Source organism: Artemia franciscana, chromosome 2 (assembly GCF_032884065.1).
Source record: "Artemia franciscana chromosome 2, ASM3288406v1, whole genome shotgun sequence".
Lineage (NCBI taxonomy): Eukaryota > Metazoa > Arthropoda > Branchiopoda > Anostraca > Artemiidae > Artemia > Artemia franciscana.
In genome coordinates this window covers 61,874,983-61,896,276 of record NC_088864.1, presented here as the reverse complement: position 1 = coordinate 61,896,276, position 21,294 = coordinate 61,874,983, and the positions used below count along the sequence as shown (strand labels likewise).

Genomic DNA, 21,294 nt, shown 5'->3' with positions numbered 1-21,294 from the left:
CCAACGGAAATCGTCTGAGATGAAGGGAAGAAGAGAAGTGACGTAATCGTGACTATACCCTCAGATATAACTCCACTTGAATTTTTTTTTTTGCTACTTCAATGTTTCTTCTGACAAATATTTCCTTGAAGAATTCAGCAAAATCTAAGATTTCTTCCTTTTTACTGCATGTTCTTGAACACACTTTAGATTTGTGTGACCTGATTCAAGAAACTTCTGCTCAGTTACTAGGTCTCTAGGTATCTGAGTTTCTAGGTCTCTGACAGTAACTTTGGACAAAAAGTAAGACAGCATTCCAGTAACAATAAAAAAAATTCTGACTACTGCATGTATCAGAGACAAGTACAACCTTCTCCAGATTTGACTGAATCTGGCAAAGAAAAAAAATATATAAAACGGAGGCGACCTCACTAGCTCCCTTTTGTAACTGCTTCTCGTGCCACAAAAAAGTGTGCCATTTCCCCATCTTCTGAAACAAGTACTGTCAAATTATTCGTCCAGAGCGTCCTTGAACTTCTAATTCAAGGCTCTATTCCTTATTCCCTCCTATAAAGCTCCAATTTTCTTTAAATCCTATCTTATGATCTCTTCTCACCCTATTAGGGATGACCTGATTATCCTTTTGTCCCGGATGGATATTCAAAAAGGCCAATCTTTGACAATCTGTCATCCCTCATTCGTAAAACATGACATAGCCATCCTAATCTTTCTTTCATTACGAATCTAGAAAAGTAAGATCGAACCACAATTTTCGCATTGACTATTATTTGGTGTATGCCATACTCTGAGTAATGTTTTTACTTCCACAGCATGGACCCCCGAAACCCTTTGGCCTTTGCTTAGTTGCGTGATCTTATCCCTTTGAGAAGTCTTGGAGAAGACGTACTTTTTATTACTGAAGCTCAAGTAGGATTGAAAAAACAAGAAAATATAAGAAGGAGGGCTGAGAAGTGAAAGCAAAGATGAACAGAGTAAAATACAAAGATTATTATTATTGACGCAAAGGAAATTTACACAACTTTAGGATAATAAACGGAAGTATTCACCATGGGGAGAGCAGAGTATTGCCCCCTAGATTTGAAAATACTTTCTTTTGTATTTCTATAAAAAAAATACCTCCTCTCTCCTAGATCTTCAAAAAAACGTCTTTTGGATCTTCATAAAAAGAATCGAGAATAAAATCATTGCCCCCCCCCCCCGTCGTTCTACGATTCGTAAATTGGTGCCTCTCTGTAGAGTAGGTGATAGTTTGAGGGAGCTCTTAAGTTTATAGTATGTAGCTTTTAAGTTTAAAAAACACTTACATAAAACTATTGAATTACTGCTGCCCATTTGTTCTCCCCAAGATCGCATACAGGGAGGGGAGTACTGGGTTTGAACCACCGCCCCGAATTTTTTCCGGGTCATAAAAACGTAACTAAAGGCTTATAAATGAATTTCGATTCGGTTTTTAAATTTGGTTTTAGCCCCCCCCCCCCACTCCCACGAATGAAAATCCTGGATACGCCCTTGATTTTACTAGTTTTTTATGTATGTGTTTTAGGTGTTGTCCGTGGATGCCAGCTGACTTCAACCCCATCTGTATTCCCCGTCATTCGAGAATTATTACCTGACCTCGTCACCGTTCTTGACAAAGGTCATAATTACACCTTGCTCGTTGAGTCTGTCCTTGATTTTCTAATCAGCTGTGCCAAGAGTGTCCTTCACTTCCTATCTGAGAGGGACACAAGTTTATTTTACAACTCCACATTGGAGTCAATGCAGGTCTATGCGAAACATAGAAAAGGGAGATTGACGGTTGAGAAAAACGCTGAAGATGAATTCTTCAATGACCTGACGATGCTAATGGATTTACTTTTAAATCTTTTGACAAAGGATATGCTGGATATGGGATTTAGCGGTAAGTCATCTATTTACTTTCTATTCTACTTTACTGATATATATATATTTGATTTGATATGATTTGATGGATATGAATATCTATTTATTGCTTTCTACTTGATTTGAAGATGTCGATGGATTTACTTCTAAATTTTTCTCCCAAGTTTATGCTGGATAAGGGATTTAGTGGTAAGTCATCTGTTTACTTTCTATTCTCCTTTGCTATTACGTCTATTTATTGCTTTCTGCTCGATTTGAAGATGTCGATGGATTTACTTTTAAATTTTTTGACGAAGGATATGGCGGATATGGGATTTAGCCGTAAGTCATTTTGCCACCTCTTCACTTTCTATTCTCCTTTACTGTTGCGTTTGTTTATTGCTGTTTATTTTTTATTAGTTTATTTGTTTCTATTATTAATAGTGAGTCTTGTGTGTCTTAAGAGTCACTGAATAACTTTTGTAATTTCGTCCTTGGGGATTTAGTCCAGGCTACACATACGACTTGCAGAAAGAGAGAAAACTTTATGGTTTTTATATTGTTTCACTTTTGCATTTGTAGTCAGTAGTCTTGTTCTCATAAACTCGTAAAAAAAATGTTCGATATCTATAAATACTTAAATAGGAAGATTCAGAAATGAAATATAAATTGATAAAAAAAAACATACAAGCAAGATAGCAAATAACAGCAAAATAACAACAACAACAAAATAACAATTAATGATTAGTAAAATGTAGCCGCAGTAAAAATATCAGTGACATTAGATACTAAATGAATTGACAATGCTAATAAATTTTCTTTTCAGTCTTTTTACTAAGGGGGTCCGGGCTATGGACTTTAGCGGTAAGTCATTCGGTTCACATCCTTCACTTTCTATATCTCCTTTAACGTTACGTCTAACTGTTGCTTTCATTTCGTTTATAATAAATTATTTTAAATAAACAACAATTTATTATCTATAATGGCAAATCTTCTCTATAATGACAAATCTTCTACAGTAAAAAGATACTAATAAAAATGAAAATGTATATATAAAAGAAAATAGAAAAAAACGTAATAAAAAAAATCTTCTGTATATGGCAAAATAAAAAGACAAATCGAACAATAAAACAAACGCCAGACACGAAAAAGATTGCCAGTTTGAAAGAAAATACTCTCATTTAAAAAAAAATGTAAATATAAAAAGAAAATAGAAAAAAACGTAATAAAAAAAATCTTTTGTATATGGTAAAAAAACAAGACAAATCGAACAATAAAACAAACGCGAGACACGAAAAACATCGCCAGTTTGAGAGAAAATACTCTCATTAAAAAAATGTAAATAGAAAAAGAAAATAGAAAAAAAAGTAATAAAAAAATCTTCTGTATATGGCGAAAAAACAAGACAACTCGAACAATAAAACAAACGCGAGACACGAAAAAGATTGCCAGTTTGAAAGAAAATACTCTCATTAAAAAAAAGAAGAAAGAGAACTGGCTTTAAAATGATCTTTTCAGAAGCTCGAAACCTCATGGAAGATTTCGTGATTTCATTCCTCTTTGAGTCTTTAAGTTAGGTTAGCTGACAGTTAAATGAATTAATGGCAATTAAGTGATATCAAAATCTCTTAATAGTTTTTTATTAAGATATTCAATGCTTGTGTATTATATGGTACAAACTCGAGAATCTGGATCTACAGATCAGACAATAACCAGTTTATACCTGTCCATATTTGAAGAAAATTAGCTTAGGCTCAGCTGAAATCAACGTTATAGATATATTTTTTTAAATTAAATATTTAATGTATAGAGATGTTACTTTGGTTGGGTTATGTTAGGTCTATAATATATTGTGTTCTGTGCTTCTGTGTGTTTCTGTGTTCAATGCGTTCTGTATGTGTTTCTTAAGTATTGTATTTTCGTCACATTTTTGTATATATAATTAGGGTTAACCTAACTTCACTTCTCGAGTGTGTACCATATAATACACAAGTACCAAATATTATATTATACCATGAAACTACCATTATATACCCCCCTCCCCTAAAAAAATCAACGGATTATGTTTATTTTAAGCTAGTTAAAACTTCGAAAAAACAAGTTATCTAGGTAGGACATTTTAATGTTGGTAAATACTGTTCAGCAAATGGAATTAATTATGAACTTTTTTAAACATAAAATAATAATTATCGCCAATCAAAGATGAATCAGAGAAAAGCTTGCAACATTTGAAAATTTCAAAGTGTACACTTAAATTTAAAATTAACATAAATTTGATATAAAGCGTTAAACTTTGAATTTTTAAAAAACTTAAAATTTCGATTTCGGAGCAAAATATATCTGCGCAATTGCATGTGATTAAGCGCCTTTTTAAACATAAAATAATACCGTCACCAAACAAAGATGAATAATGATCTAAGAATTACGACATTTAAAGTGTTAAAGAGGATACTTACTACCCACTCTCCGTAATATCTTTTTACCATATTTTAAAAGCTTTGTTTATTAAGTGAAAATACCATAATTTCGAACCATCATCTTGTATGTTTTTATTAACATTCCATTCCCTTTTCAAGTGTCTTTTTTGAAGGATGATGAACATGCATCTAAATTTTAAATCATAATTCTATTTGGGATTAATTTAATTTATATTATTTAGTTTGTTTAATCTAATTTATTTACTTTGTTTAATTCTACTTATTTTATTTGGTAGTTTATTAATTTTTTTGTTAATTTTGTATATTTTATATTTATTTATTAATTCGTTTAGGCTTCTTAATTTACTTAATTTAATCTATGTAATTCAGTTCAAGCAAGGCACAATTAGAAGTTTTAAGGTCTATTTTGGTAATGCTTAAGTAACACTTTTGCTAAAACTGTTGTTGTTAAACTGTACTCAGTATTTGACAGCATTGCAAAACGGTAGGGACTTGCAGTTCTGATCTTTAAGTTCATTTGATTTCCCCTAACGGAAGGGTAAAGAAACAGTACAGTTTAAGGTTGAAATCCTTATACTTTTTAGAGATCTTAGAGATAAATTTACCACCCACCTCCCATTTTTGTTTATAGTATAGTATATCAGATTTTTTCATCAGTCCCTGATCAATTTATGTATTTGTGTTCATAAGTTATCAATATAAATCAACTTTAACGTGACAAACACTCAAGTTTACTCATTTATTGTATGATGTTTCCCGTAAAACTGTATTATTTTTACAGTACACTTGCTTCTTATGGGTATTTTTAAATGATAGCCCCCCCCCCCCAGTAAATAAAAACCTACCGGTCATGGACTGAACGAACGGTCTTACATTAGTAGTGACGGCCCAATTACTTCCAGAAGACCCGTAGCTGCTACTCCATTCTTCCTTTAATCACTGAAGAATGTTTAATGGCGATTCCCTTAGGGCAAGACGCATGTGTTAATTAAGTAACAGGGAATGTTTTCTAAGAGATGCAGGTGCTTGTTACGTCATAGGGAAATTTTTCTAAACGAAGTATGTTTAAAAGGCTTAGGGGTGTAGGGAAAAACCTACATGGGTCTTGCCAAATCAGGTTTTCTTTGATTCTTACGTCATAGAATTTGGGTGTTTCCTAATAAAGAGTGTTTAAAAAACCCGCAAGGGCCAGGGCTTGTTTACTTCTGGATTTTTTAGGTTGTTACATGATACGGTTTGTTAGAGTCCGTTAGTCAAGCGGGGAAGTCCTGATTGTAATTGAGGAGGTCACACGTAGGATGTGACGCAATCTTGCGTGACATGCTAGATTTGCTTCAGTATTATTTCTGCATCGGAAGGATAAACATCTACACCTTATTTTTTTTTAAAGTGAAGATGAAATATTCCAAGAAGGCGTAAGTACATGATAGCGTTGTAGTAGCATGGAATACCGAGAAAGAGAAAAATTTGAATTATGAAACAAGTCTGAGGGTAATACTATTGGATATTTATGCGTGCCTTGTCATGACAGCAGAGTTAAATTTCTTTGGAGCACCGACAAAATTCAAGTGTTATACAGGTGGATATGCGAGAGTGGTATTTCCAGAGAAATTGGTACTCATAGAGAATGCAAACATAAAACTTTTAGTTGATGATGAAGGCCAGCTTCTTGCTGCTGGTAACACATTACCCGTCGATAAATCTTACCGAATGTACGGAAACATCAGGTTATGAGTTCTGTTGCTTTGGCAATTGAGAAATTGAGAGCTAGTGGAAATAATAGTAAACTACTCGCTCCTCATACAATCACGGACCAACGACATATTGCTACGGGTACAAGTACCTACACCAATTCGTCATTTATCAATGGTGAAAATCCTTCAAAACTTGCTTTGGCTTTTGTGAAAAGTGCTAGTGCCGTTGGATCATGGACTAATTCTCAACATAAATTTGAAATGTTTGGTCTTTCACCTCTTGCATGTAAAATAAATAGAATTCTACTCTACAATTTATCTTTTGATAAATTGTACAGGAACCTATATGAATTGACGATGCAATCCCCAGATCGAGATTCACAATAATTTGAAAATGGTATATGTGAAGAAATGTTTGCAAAACTCATGGTATCATTCTATTGGATTTGTCAGGTACTCAAGATATGACTATTGTCCGAAAGGGGACTGTACGTTTAGTGTACCTGTTCTGGACCATTTGAGGACAGTATTGCATTTTTCTTGTTGAAATAATTTGAAATTATTGAGAATTTATCCCTGATAAATCCGTGTCCTAAACTTGAGTGCCCTAAGAGTGAAATGCTTTGAAAATATTCGTGAATTTGTTTATTAATATAATTTATGTGTTCAAAACCTCTGTGTTCTACAGATTTTATCTTCCACGTATAGGTAATCATCGTTAAGGCCGTGATTAAGTGAACTGATGGAACTCGAAAATCCCATTTTAAATTGAAAATTTATATTTAAAAGGTACTCAAGTATTCATTGGCGGAAGATGCCGCTTTTAATATCAGGCCATAGCTTCTTGAAGGTGCTACAAAATGTTTGCAAGGATTTTGCTCTATTTACTCTAATTGCTTAGAAATCTTAGAAAATGTCTAGGTCTTTTTCACAAGTGTACTCTATGAAGGATATTGCTTTTAGAACAAAATCGGTACTATCATGAGTAGAAGACAATAACCTGTAAGATGATTGGAACCATTTTTTGATGTATTTTCCTGTTTTCTAACAGTCCCATAGTATATTTTCAGCCACTTGAAACTTTTACAAGTAGGTTGCCAGAAAGAATCGTTTCAGACCGCCGATAATACCCCCTAGAGACCAAAATGACAAGCTGGTATAATCAGCTGCTTGTTAATAGAGTGTGAAATTTTCATAATTATTTCAATGCAATGAAGAAACCTAGAAATGAGAAATAGTCAGGAGCCTTCAGTAAAGTTGTGCACACAAAGCCGAAATCATGGGGAATTCCAATTTTTCAATTGGAAGTAAGGAGCAGCATTAAAACTTAAAACGAACAGAAATTATTACGCATATGAGGGGCTCACCTCCTCCTAACACCTCGCTTTTTACGCTAAAGTATTTTTAGTGATTTCAACTATTTATTCTACGGCTTTTGTGATTCAGGGCTCATTCTTAAGAAATTGGGACAAAATTTAAGCTTGAGCGTGAAGAGCGAGGTACTGACGAGGGGTGAACCCCCTCATATATGTAATAAAAATATGAGAATACAGAAGTTCGTTACTTAAGCTAATTTGTAAGTTACGTATATCTTTATCTAATAAAGTTTATTTTTACTAATAATTTTACTAATAAAAACATTCGTAAAAAATTAAAAGTTCTAGTTGCCTTTTTAAGTAACCAATATATCGGAGGGCAACTAGACCTCCTTCCCCGCTCCTTTTTTTCTCAAAATCATTCGATCAAAACTATGAGAAAGCCATTTAGCCAAAAAAATAAATATGCAAATTTCGCTTAATTATTCATCTGCGGAGAGCATAAATCAAAACATGCGTTGCTTCAAAAACGTTCAGAAATTAAATTAAATAAAAATAAGTGTTTTTTAACTTAAAGTAAGGAGTGACATTAAAACATGAAACGAACAGAAATTAATTCATATATGAAAGGGTCTGCTTCCTCATCTACGCCCCGCTCTTCATGCTTAAGTTCGACTCTTTCTCTTAACTCTATTTTTAAAACAGTAAAAAACTTTAGTGTAAAGAGCGGGGCGTTAACGAGGAAGCAGTCCCTTTCATATACAAATTAATTCCTGTTCGTTTTAAGTTTTAATGTCACTCCTTACTTTCAGTTAATTTTTTTTATTTAATTCGTAAGAAAACTTTGGTTTTCTAAGAATCCTCGAAGAAAGCTTTCAACTAAGTTTGGTATTTAGTTTCGAACTAATCAACTGGGGTATTTTAAATAGCCTATCCCTAGGAAAAAAAGTTGAAAAAATAATAAATTTTAAAATGCACTCTATGCATGCCGTCACAGTTTCATATACATGGGCATTTTGTACTTGAGAATGTAGTGCTCTTTTGCTCATTTTCTCTTCTCCCTTGGTCGGGAACCAAGCTTTGTAAGACGCAGCCAAATATATTACTATTTCTCGGCTGAAGCATCTCGCCAAAGGAAGCTGTCTATCAAAACCTTTCACAAGACTTGGTAATTGGTGCTATTTGAAGTTTTGACAATCGACGGTCTCTAGAGAATTAGAAGATAGAAGGCTAACCTAACTTCAGTTTTGAAGCTCGATGTTTTCAAGTTCACTTAATCGCGGCCTTAACAATAAGCAGCGTCAGCTCATCAGGATTCAACTTGTATTCATCTCGGTATGCAAAGTCAGGGTCACATTTTCAACAATATAATGTAACTTCATTTTTAGTATATCTCTTCATAAAGCCAATAATACAATTTCGATTAATATTGTAAAAATCGTGTTTTTCAATTTGCTTATTTGAAACAATGTAACACGATATTCTCATATGAAGAATCACTTTCTGTAACAGTCAAATAAAAGTCAGTGGGTTTATTGTCATAGTAGCCTGTTTCTTCACAGCGATGACGTAAAAACCAGACTCCCTTATTATTCCAGCAATCGAACCGTAGACCAAGTTCTTCTTCCCAAAACAATTTAAAACCAAGCAGTTTTTTCGTCATTTCTTTAATAAAATAGATATTTATGCGTTATGTTCATGGGTGCTGTTTTATGAGTTATGTTTATAAGTTATGTTACTACTTATGGGTCATGTTTTGTGAGTAGTTTTTTGAGTTATGTGCAAAAAAAATTATGATCTACTTATTTTCGTTAGAATTGTAATTTTTATATTTTTCAGTTTTCTTTTCATACTCCTCTCTGTGCATCTTTTGTATGTATAGAGGGCACAAATAAATTTACTATTATATTACTATTGTTAAAACATGTCTTATTGTGTAACACTCCAAAAGCTATTGCATAACAACCAAAGTAAACATTCTTTATGAAATAACATACACCTGTGTCTCTTAGAAAATATTCTTTATGATATAAGAAAGTAAAAGTAATCATTCCCTATGACGCAACAGACACCTGTGTCTCTTAGAAAACATTCCCTATAATATAACATACACATAAAACTATTGCCTTTTACGTGGGTGTACTAAACACGTATGCTATAGTATTGCGTAAGACCCGGGTGCGCGTAATAAGGTACTGAGGGACTAGTAGCTCCAATAGTTTACCCTCTATGGGTGTCATGGAAGAGATTGAGGGCATACTACTAAAGCCAGTTTTAGGGAAGAGGTACAACTTTAAATTTAATCTACCAAAGGCAGTTTTCCACCCGTGTATATTATTGCTGGTGAACAGTGAACCTCTTAAGCGCAAGATGGCAATCTTTTCTAGTAAAAAATTAGGGGTGGGTTGGCAGTCTTGTTTTATGTCTACTTTGCGTGCTTGACGAGAAAATCTCATTCACTTCCTCTTAAGGAGTTTCATATTTGAAAGAGGGTCTTCTAAAGCGTTTTAATATTGTTTACTATACTATTATATCTAATTAATGCCCCTAATCTATTGGCATTAGTTAATATATTACTTGATAGAGCATTGGAATTACTGGAGCTTGTTTTCGATTTGGGATTTTGAATCCTTTTATTATTGTCGATGACTCGAATTTCCATGAGTTTTCCTGATTAATAAAGTATTCTCTAGTTTATATAGTTGGGTGCTTTCAACATTTTATGTACGTGTGATAATGGGGCTGATATAGATAATATTTATAATGCATCTAAATGACCAACAAGGTTTTAATAAGTTTACCACTGAATATGGGGATATTTCTTGCTGTTCAAGGTCGGGGACTGTAAGTTTTCTGCATGGGGTTTTCGACAATGACCATTCCAATGGCGCAGTTTGCGTTTCAAGGTGTACCCACGCCATTTTAGAGGGGTTTTAGCATTTTTTCTTATCAAAATTAGTGTAAATTTATTTCAATATAACATTTTGCGATTAAGACTAATCAAAATAGTAGTTATAATTCCTGAATTAACTACAAATAGAATTTGTTTTTCTCTTGACAGTTTTTTTAGCGTATTTTAAACCTTCATTTACTATAAATCAACGTTCGTCCTTTACTAGGTTGCAGCTATCATTGCCGCCATGATTATCTTTTAATTATTAATTAGACCTTGACCAGCTCAGTCAAGGAGACACCTTTTCGTGATGACGGCATCATAAAAAACTGATGGAAGAACCGGAAGGATGGAGGGAGTGTGTACGAAGGGTAGGGTAAGGTTTTGTAGGGAAGGGTAGTAGGGTAAGGCTCTTGTAGGGTAGTATTTAAAATGTTTGGAACTGATGATAATGATGCCTATAATAATTTTGGTTGAGTTTTTACAGGCTGAGCTCTATCAAACTGAGTTCTTATGAATATTGTGTGACCTCCATCTTGTATTTTAGAACCAGCTGATGTAGAAAAGATGAGTGCATCTGCTGTCTGTTTAAATGGGTTGTTTATAGTAATGCCGCTTTTGAGTTTGGAACTGCTGCGCTTTCCTTCTTTGTGCCAGCAATTTTTCAAAACCATCACTTATGTTGCTGAAATACACACGGAAAAGGTAGTCAAATTTATTTCCTATTTATTTATTCATTTTATATTTATCTATTTTTTATTTCGCTTGCCGTACGAGGAATAAAAATGTGATTTTGGGGGTTATTATCCCCATTCAACCAGGATAAGCCCTGACAGAGTGATAGAAGACCTCAGTACATATTGGTTTTGTCCTTATAAATGCTTTTTGGTCTTTGCTTATTTAGAATTTTTTTAGCCCCCCTCCCCCAAAATTTTTTTCCCCTTTCTCTACCTAGATTTTGTAAAATACTTTTTGTGGTATTTTTGTATTTGTATTAGTATTTCTTGTGCTCTCAGCGAGATAATTGAAAAATAGAAAATAAAAGAAGAAAAGAACTAGAAGAAAAGATGAGTGCATCTGCTGTCTGTTTAAATGGATTGTTTATAGTAATGCCGCTTTTGAGTTTGGAACTGCTGCGCTTTCCTTCTTTGTGCCAGCAATTTTTCAAAACCATCACTTATGTTGCTGAAATACACACGGAAAAGGTAGTTAAATTTATTTCCTATTTATTTATTCATTTTATATTTATCTATTTTTTATTTCGCTTGCCGTACGAGGAATAAAAATGTGATTTTGGGGGTTATTATCCCCATTCAACCAGGATAAGCCCTGACAGAGTGATAGAAGACCTCAGTACATATTGGTTTTGTCCTTATAAATGCTTTTTGGTCTTTGCTTATTTAGAATTTTTTTAGCCCCCCTCCCCAAAAATTTTTTTCCCCTTTCTCTACCTAGATTTTGTAAAATACTTTTTGTGGCATTTTTGTATTTGTATTAGTATTTCTTGTGCTCTCAGCGAGATAATTGAAAAACAATGTTTAAATTTAATGTTAGAACACTTCATTAATAATTTTTTTTTCATGTCTCACTAAACTGCAAGGTTTTGGCCATTTAGAAAAAAAATTCTGAAACTATTTTTAATTCTTAAATTTTTAGCTCGTTTTCTTTTTCTTTTTTTTTGTTCGTTTGCTTTTAATAACTATCGCGTTGAAGCTTTTTAGTTCTTATTTTGGTCCACTATCAAGTCTGTTTGACATGAATAGGTTCGGTGCTGAAAGTAAATTGGTTTGCGTTAGTCTGTCCTCACCATTATCAATATTTGCAATATTCTTAGAATGAAAGGTTTTTGTTTCTTTTTTGTTTTTTTGTTTTTTTTTTCTGTTTCATATTGATTGCTCAGTGACTAAATATATGAACTTTATAGTTAACTCAGGAAATAGCTAGAGACAGACGCATATACAGAAATTCTTTTCCTGTAAGAGGGGACTGACATTTAGGGAGGGGGTATAATATCGAAAAAACACTAAAATATGTGAAGCATATATCAGAGGCAACGCTATAGCGTTGCCTATAGTAAAGACAATATGGCTCCAATGTTTTATTATTTATAGCTGTTGGGATGGCGCTTCGCGCCACCCCCAAGCCCCCCCCCCGCGCGCGTAAGTCGTTACGCGCCGTATTAGTTACGTGCCATTGTAGTTGTGTCCCTGTGTCCCACCTGTGAATATAGATAGATATATATATGTTTTTAACTACGTAAAACTTGCGAATATACAACATTCTTCGCTGTCCCATTGTCTGTGCATATAAATAGATTGTCGGGTTTACCGACTCTTGAACATGCAATATATAATTGTCCATGGGAAAAACAATCCGTATTCAGATCTATACCTCATTATTCTAATGATTGCCCTTGAGCTTTGTTGATGGTGATTGCTAATCGAACATTCCCTGTGTCCCCATCGTCATTTATATTTTCCCCTGTGCCCCCCGGCATCCCCGTTGTAGTTATGTCCCTGTGTCCCGGTCGTCATTTATATTCCCTGTGTCTCGGTCGTCATTTGTGTCCCGGTGTTTTTTTCTTTTTAGTTTTTTACCTTTTTTATTTTTTTCCTTTTTTTTAAGTTTTTTCTTTTTGGATTTTTTCTTTTTTTAGCTTTTTTCACGCCATATTAGTTACGCGCCATTGTAGTTGTGTCCTTGTGTCCCACCTGTGAATATAGATAGATATATATATGTTTGTAAAACTTGCGAATATGCAACATTCTTCGCTGTTTCATTTATTATAATGATTGCCCTTGAGCTCTGTTGATGGTGACTGCTAATCGAACATTCCCTGTGTCCTGGTCGTCATTTATATATCCCCCCTGTGCCCCCCGGCATCCCCGTTGTAGTTCTGTCCCTGTGTCCCGGTCGTCATTTATATTCCCTGTGTCCCGGTCGTTATTTGTGTCCCGGTGTCCCAGTCTGTAATTTCTATTTGAGTGTCCCGGTCGTCATTTGTGTCCCGGTGTCCCGGTCTGTAATTTCGTCAGTCGACAAACATGACGTCAGTCGACAAACAACTTCATGACGACATACAGCTCAATCCTTATAATGACGTCAGTCGACAAACATGACGTCAGTTGACACACAAACATGACGTCAGTCAACAGACAAACAACTTATTTTTATATATATAGATTTATTTATTTGTTTATTTGCTATTATTTTTTTCCAGGGCACTTCATATGGAAGGGGTCGTTGTATATACTTCAGAGAGGGCTCATTAGATTGAAAATCAGAAGTTCTAGTGCTCTTTTTAAGAATCAAAAGTGATCGGATGGCAATAACCCCCTCCCCTGCCCTTTCCCCCTCAAATACATCCGATAAAATTTTTGAGATGACAATTTTGTTAAAAATAGTTCAAAGATCGTTTTTAAAAAAAACTCTGGGGTCAACACACACACCCCCGGGACCCGGAGGTAGGCTTTGTAAGTTTTGCCCTGGGGGCATATATGGTTCTTATAGAAGGGATACTCATATAAACCTCAGAGAGGGGTCATTCGATTGGAAGTTGAAAGTTCTAGTTCGCTTTTTAAGAATCAAAAGAGATCAGGAGGTAATTAGCCCCTCTCCCACGCCCTTTTTCCACAAATCTATCCGATACAAATTTTGAGATAGGCATTTTCTTAAAAATAGTTCAAATATTAGATAATAAAAACTCTGGGGTTGACAAAACCCCCTGGGGCAGGCATTGTAAGTTATGCCCTGTGGGCATTAATGGTTCTTATAGAAGGGATACTCGTATACACTCCAGAGAGGGCCCATTTGATTGGAAATTAAGAGTTATAGTTCAATTTTTAAGAGTCAAAAGATATCAGAGGGCAATTAGCCCCCCCCCCCCTACGCCTTATTCCCCCAAATACATCTGATAAAAATTTTGAGGTAGCCGTTTTGTTAAAAATGGTTCACAGATCATATAACAAAAACTCCGAGGTCGATATAACCCCCTAGGGCCCTTGGGCAGGCGTTGTAAGTTATGCCCTGGGGGCATTTATGGTTCTCATAGAAGGAATGCTCGTTTAAACTTGAGACAGGACTCATTTGATTGGAAATTGAAAGTTCTAGTTCACTTTTTAAGAGTCAAAAAAGATCAAAGGGCAACTCGCCCCCCTCAATATTTTCCCCCAAACCTATCTGATTGAAATTTTTGGACAGCCATTTTGTCAAAAATAGTTCAAACATCAGGTAATAAAAACTTCGGGGTCGACAAAACCTCCCAGGACCCGGTGGCAGGCGTTATTTGTTATGTCCTGGGGATATATATGGTTCTTATTGAAGGGATGCTTTAGAGAGGGCTTATTTGTTTGGAAAATGCAAGTTCTAGTTCACTCTTGAAGAGTCAAAAGAGGGCGAACGGCAAGTAGCCCTCCCACGCCCTTTTTCTCCCCTTCCACGCCCTTTTTCTCCAAACCTATCCGATAAAATTTTACAGCTATTCTGTTAAAAATAGTTCAAAAATAGGATAACAAAAACTCCAGAGTCGATACAAACCCCGGGCAAGTGTTTTAAGCTATGCCTCGAGGACATATAAGGTTTTATGCACGGGGAGGTCGTATAAACTTCTGAGGTGGCTCATTTGATTAGAAATTGAGAAGTTCTAGTCACCTTTTTATGAATCAAAAGGGATCGGAGGGTATCTACCCCCCCCCCCTCCACACGCACACACAAACCCTCTTTTTCCGCAAATGCATCCGATCAAAATTTTGAGATTGCCACTTTATTTGAAATAATCCAACGATCAGACAACACAAAATTCGGGGTCAACATGCCCCTAGAGCCCTAGAGAAGGGTTGTAACTTGTGCCCTGGGGGTATATAAAATTTTTATGAAAGAATTGGTCGTAAAAACCTCGGAGGGACTCAAATGATTGCAAATTGAAAGTTCCAATTCCCTTTTTAAGAGTCAAAAGTGATCCGATTGCAACTAGCAACTAGTGCAACTAGTTATAAAATAACAAAAACTCAGGGGTCAACACAGCCCCTTAGAGCCCAGGGGAAGTGTTGTAAGCTGTGTCCCGGTGGCAGATAAGGTTTTTTGTAATGGCTGGTCGTATAAACATCAGAGGTGACTCATTTGATTGAAAATTGAAATCTCTATTTACCTTTCTAAGAGTCATCAAAAGTGATCGGCGCATATATACCCCCACCCTCTTTTCCTCAAATGCATCTGATCAAAATTTGAGATAGCCATTTGGTTTGAAATATACCAACGATCAGATGACAAAATCTCGGGGTCCACATACCCCCCCACCTCCCTCCAAAAAAAATGGAGAAAAGGATTGTAACTTATACCCCAGGAGCATATAAAGTTTTTACGGAAAAGGTGGTCGTATAAACTTCGGAGAGGACTCAAATGATTAGAAATTGAAAGTTCTAGTTCCCTTAAGAGTCAATAGTGATCGGATGGCAACTAGCCCCCCCCCCTCCCACTAACCCAAGGCCATAAGGCTCTAATTTTTTCCTCCAGTGGCACTTCATATGCAAGGGGTGGTGTTTGAAACTTCGGAGGGGGTTCATTCAATTAGAAATAGTAATTTCTGGTGATCTTTTTCCGTAAACGTGATAGGAGGGCATCAAGCCCCCACTTTCACGCCCTCGTTTCCCCAAACGCAACCAATCAAAATTTTTATATGGCCATTATATCCGAAATAGTCAAGAGGCGAAGTAATTAGAATAATTGTTCCTCGAGGGTTGAAAACTCCTCCCACTATCCCCAGGGCAAGGGATGTCCAATGTTGATATAAATTTTTTATCGAAGGGGTAATTGTATAGGCTTTGGAAAAGCCTCATTCGATTTAAATTGAAAGTTCTAGCTCCATTTTTTAAAGTTAAGAGTTATCAGACGGTAGGTACCCCCCACGCCTTTTTTCTGAATGCTTTCCATCAAAATTTTGAGTTAACCATTTTGTTCAAAATCGTCCAAATATCAGATAGCTATGGTTACGGGTTTGAACCCTCCCTCCAGTTATGAGGGAAAGGGTTGTAAGTTGTATTAACAGCCCATCGTTATCATATAAGATTTTATGGAAGGCGTGGTCGCATAAAATCTGTAGGAAGTTCATTCGACTGGAAAACGAAATTTATTGTGCCCTTTTTAAGAATCGAAAATGATCAAAAAGAAACAAACCTCTCCCCCCCCCTTTGTGCCTTTTTGCCCCAAATGCATATTATAAAAATTTTGAAATAGCCTTTTGTTCAAAATAGTCTTAAATTGAAATCGCTTTAACTCAAGGGTTGATAAATCCTCCATAGTCTCCAGGGAAAGGATTGTAACTTACGTAAGTTGTTCATTATTAGAATATTAGTTTTTGTGGAAGGAATGGTCGTATTAACTTTGAAAAGGACTCATTTGATCGGAAATTGAAGCTTTTAGTTCTTTTTTAAGAGTCAAAAATGATCAATGTACAGTTAGCCCACATCCCACTTTCCCAAAGGGCATCCGGTCAAATGTTTTAGATAGCCATTTTGTTTAAAATAGTCCAAAGGCCAAATAAATATGTTTCCGGGTTCGACCCCCCCCCCTCTTCCAGCCCAGGGGGAATCGCTATGAGTTACGGATTTTGCTTGTTGTAGCTTTGATACTTTGTTTACCTTGATACATTGTTTACTTAGATGCTTTCTTTACTTCGATACTTTGGTACCTTGATACTAGTTTTGATACTTTGATGAAAGTTTGATGTTGAAAAAAATTTATACTGAAATAAGGCATTTTCTTAAAACTTGAAACTTATTGCAATCAAAAACTAACAAAAATTAATTAAAAAAAAAACTTTCAAGTTTTTCAAAGAAAAGGCCATATCAAACTTCAGATCAGCAGATACAAATACCTGTTAAAATTCATACTAGAAACGACAAGAAATTACTATTAAAGAATAAATGAAACCCAAAACGAACAGAAATTAACTAAACAATAACGACAAAAAACCATACAACGTGTACTAATATAAATGAATAAATTACAAGAAATTACTATTAAAGAATAAATGAAACCTAAAATGAACAGAAATTAAATAAACAATCGTAGCCAACATACAATAGGTACTAATATAAATGAATAAATAAATCTGAAAACAAGTGAAACTTAAATTGAGTATGCAAATCAAGCTTGGAACGAACAAAAATCACTGTAAACAAGAGTTTGGGGTAATGCCAGATTTGCCTCTCATTCAATTAGACTATCTGTCTAGGCTTTTTTTACAATTAGCCCTGGCTTGATGCCCACAACTATTCGATTTTAATTCAAAATTTGATTTTATAAATTCGACGCAAATCAATTTTACCCGTTTATGATATACCCGCCGTTTACCCGTGCCATTTAACCAAAAGTCATAAACTCACTGTAAAAGTCATAAAACTACTTTAATTAAAACCTACTACAACCTTATTTAATTTCTGTTCGTTTTGGGTTTCGTTTATTCTTTAATAGCGATTTTTTGTCGTTTCTAATTTGAATTTTAACAAGTATTTGTATCTGCTGATCTGAAGTTTCATATGGTTTTTACTTTTTTTTTAAAAATTCTTCTTTGGAATTTTTGTTTAAAATTAATAAAATAAAAATTCATATAACTGCCATAAGGATCATTAGATTTCAGTGTGCCTAAGGATGATTCTAGGTGAATTCCCTCGTTATATTTTCCCTGGAAATTCCCCCATGTATACAATTGAGCAGCCAAAGGGAAAGTAAAACACATAAAAAGGTTGAAGAAAAAAAGTATTTGAAATATTCTATGAATATTTCAAAACATAGGTAAAATATATGGTACAGAATACCCTTTAGCATTTATTGTTATGTTTCTTTTAATTATTTTATTCGTTTTTTTTTCGCGCTGGGGGTTGAATTGTCATAGCAAGATAAGATAAAGATTAAAAAAATATAAATTTGAAATTAGTGGCATCTGTGGAATGGGCGCTCCATGATAGAGAGATATAAAGGCAGATAGAGAGAAGAAATGCTAGTAATTGCTTCCAATGGACTTTGTCAGACAGCAACGTTTATTGTAATTGATTCAGTTCACCCCTTGCGATTGAATACGCATCCACTAGGTGTATATCAGAAGACTTTCTTATCTGAAGTATCTTTAAGTGGTGTTTTTTTTTTCAGTTTTAAATTGCGACAAGCCTATGGCTTTCTCCTGCGTTGAATAAAATAATAATAATAATTTAATAAACATGGAGTCCAACTCCAAGTCAGAACGAAGCAAATTTAAAATGGACAAACTGCTTATTCCAAATGAGCAAGCAAATATTTTCTTTAACATTTATCTTATTCTGCTATGATAACTCAACTCCCTAAAATCACAAAATAAGAATTCGAATATATAAAAATAAATACTATAGGGTATTCTACACCATACATTTTGCCTATATTTTGGAGTAGCGGTAGAATAGTCCGAAATTCTTTTTTTGTATTATTTTTATTTTTCATACTTTCTCTTTGGCTGCTTAGTTTTGCATGTAGACCTAGAGGGTATTTTCAGGGGGGAACCTGCATCGGCGCCACACTTTAACTTTGAATGTTTGAAATGATGTTCGTGCTGACCGTTGAAATCGAATGTTTTTGCTCTTTACCGAGAAATGACTGTATTTTCTTCTATTTCTTGTGATATTTTATAGACAAAACTTACGTTGAACCCCTATTTCATCATAGACGATGACTTACAAAAATACACTTATTAAAGGTAAGTCAAAGACATGATTTACCAAAAGACACCCAAGATTAAAACTGATAATAGTTGGATATTCTGTGATTTTACATTGGAAGAAATAACAACAATTCGACGTTTAGATAATAAGTAAGATGGGACTGACAATTAATCCCCTGCTTTTGTTTAATGGAAAACATGTCGTAAAGTGACGAAAATGCCAGCAATTAAATGAATGATATATAATTGTAGAATTACATATAGCAGGGCTGCCGTAAAGTCCCTAAAGTTCCTGAAAGTCCCTAAATCTGGCTTTGGTCCCCTTTGGTCCCTATTGGCTCCTAAATCATTGCTCAGGTCCCTTGAGATTTTTTCCTGATCATCATTCTTCCATATTAGTTCCATATCTTATCTCTAAGTAATGGAAGCCACTATGCAATGTATGGTATTTCAGTTTTGGTTTCATGTATATCATTTTCAACATGTGTTTTTGTAACCGTAATCCTGTTTCATGGCTACAGCATTACTGTTTGAATGACACTAATGCTGTAAGTAGCAAAAAGAATTGACACCCTTTGCCTCTGGAGTCATCTTAGGATATTTTTTTATCCTAGCTTTCAGGAGATTTAATTATTTTGTCAGTGTTTTGCTAGATACGCGGGCCTAGCTAGCCTTGAATTCTAAGGTGCTGATTATTTTTCCAGTATTATGCTACCTGTGTTTTTTTTATCCTAGCTTTCAGGAGAGTTAAATATTTTGTCAGTGTTTTGCCAGATACGTTGGCCAGCCTTGGATTTTAGGGAGTTGAGGAGCAATAGTCTCTTGGCATAACTGCTCTTCTTTTTTCAGTCTTAATGGTAACTGCTTATAACTGAATTTAAATGGGAAAGTGCAAATTTAAGAATGTTTGGCTTGAGGAGAAAGACGACAGAGGAGATATACACTTGTTCTACTGTGTCATTTGCAATTCATCACTTGCTTGTCAGAAAGGTTTTTACTCTGTACTGCATCACTCTCGGACTGGAGAACATAAGAAAAACGTCCAGACCAAGCTGAAACCCAATCAACTTCGCTTGACTTCAGCCTCGAGCTGCGCCCTGGAAGGTAATAAAACTGGGAATTACACTTACTCATTAAATGAGTAAACAGTGATATTTGAAATTACATGGGCTCTATAGATGATTGAATCTGACTACTCCAGTAATTTGACAGACGGTATAGCAGAAGTCTTCTAGAACATGTTCAAGGACCCAGTTCTTAATATTTTCTCCATCAGGCAAACCAAGTTTACATACCTGTTGAACGAAGCAGTGGGGCCACGTTTTCGGAAGATTAAATTGGAGGAGATTGGTAATAGTTATTATGTGATAGAATTTGATAAAATTACCAACAGAAAAAGCAAAAAGGAGTTGCAGATTAGAATCTGTTCCTAGTCTGAAAGATGAATTAGGTGGTAGAGAGGCATCTGAAGACTAGTTTCTTAGGTCATGCTACTGCAGAGGACCTAAAATCGGAAATTCTGAACGTAATTGATGGTAGCAGTTTATCCCTCTCTAAGCTGCATACTTTGAGTATTGACGGCTTGAATGTGAATAAAAACTGTTCAGACTGATGGACAGTGATAAATGTAGGGTAACAAATGGTGACGGACTTTTAGACATTGGCGCCTGTAGAATCCACATTGTACACAACGCCTTTCGCAAAAGCCTAGAAAAGGTTGGGGAAACTTGCTCTGATCTCATTGTGAAGGTATATTACTTTTTTTGTGGGTGGCCTGTGTAGCTGGAAGACTAAACGAAAATACAGCAGAAAACTGGCGTTCCCAGGTTGGACTTTGTCAAACTTGTACCAACCCAATGACTATCAATTGGTCCTGCTGCTAGGATGATTGAGCAGTGGACAGCTATTATCGAGCATTTAACTATCTTCATTCCAAAGAAAAATACTAATTTGATGAGGTCGAACGCATATAAAGAGATTGTAAAACTCATGAAGCGGTCTACTTTGAAAGCAGAGTTTCAGTTCATTGTTGACAGGTCTAGTCTTCTTATTCGGTTTACTTTGAAGCTCCAGCGCAAAGAACCGTTAATACGTGAAGTTTTTATGGAAATTTTTATGGCGTATCTTGAAAGCCAAAGCAGCTCAGAAATTGTTAGAAGACATGAGTCCAAGACCGTTTGAACATGACAAAAATATACTTCCTCTGTTGTAAGTTGCTGCCTCTGTAAGTGACGAAGTTCAGGTCTGTCTCAGAGCTACTGACAAGCTTTCAAAACGTGAGTTTTGCTGAGTTTACAGAAGCACTGCGTGTCAGCTGCAAACTACATTTTAAAGGAAGCTTTGAACAGAGAATCTTTGTTATTCCTGAAAAGCTTGTCTTTCTTACACCAAAGCCAGTTTTCGAAGT

At 35.1% G+C, this 21,294-nt stretch overlaps 1 protein-coding gene across 1 annotated transcript in view; it reads left to right on the top strand.

Annotated features, from left to right (window-relative positions):
- The window catches only part of LOC136043902 (exportin-4-like), a 160,769-nt gene that overhangs the window by 126,150 nt on the left and 13,325 nt on the right, over positions 1-21,294 (top strand). Inside the window, exons 17-18 of the mRNA XM_065728931.1 lie at positions 1,544-1,900; positions 10,749-10,906. Of these exons, the coding sequence (XP_065585003.1) occupies positions 1,544-1,900; positions 10,749-10,906 (515 nt within the window). The remainder of the gene's footprint in view (positions 1-1,543; positions 1,901-10,748; positions 10,907-21,294) is intronic.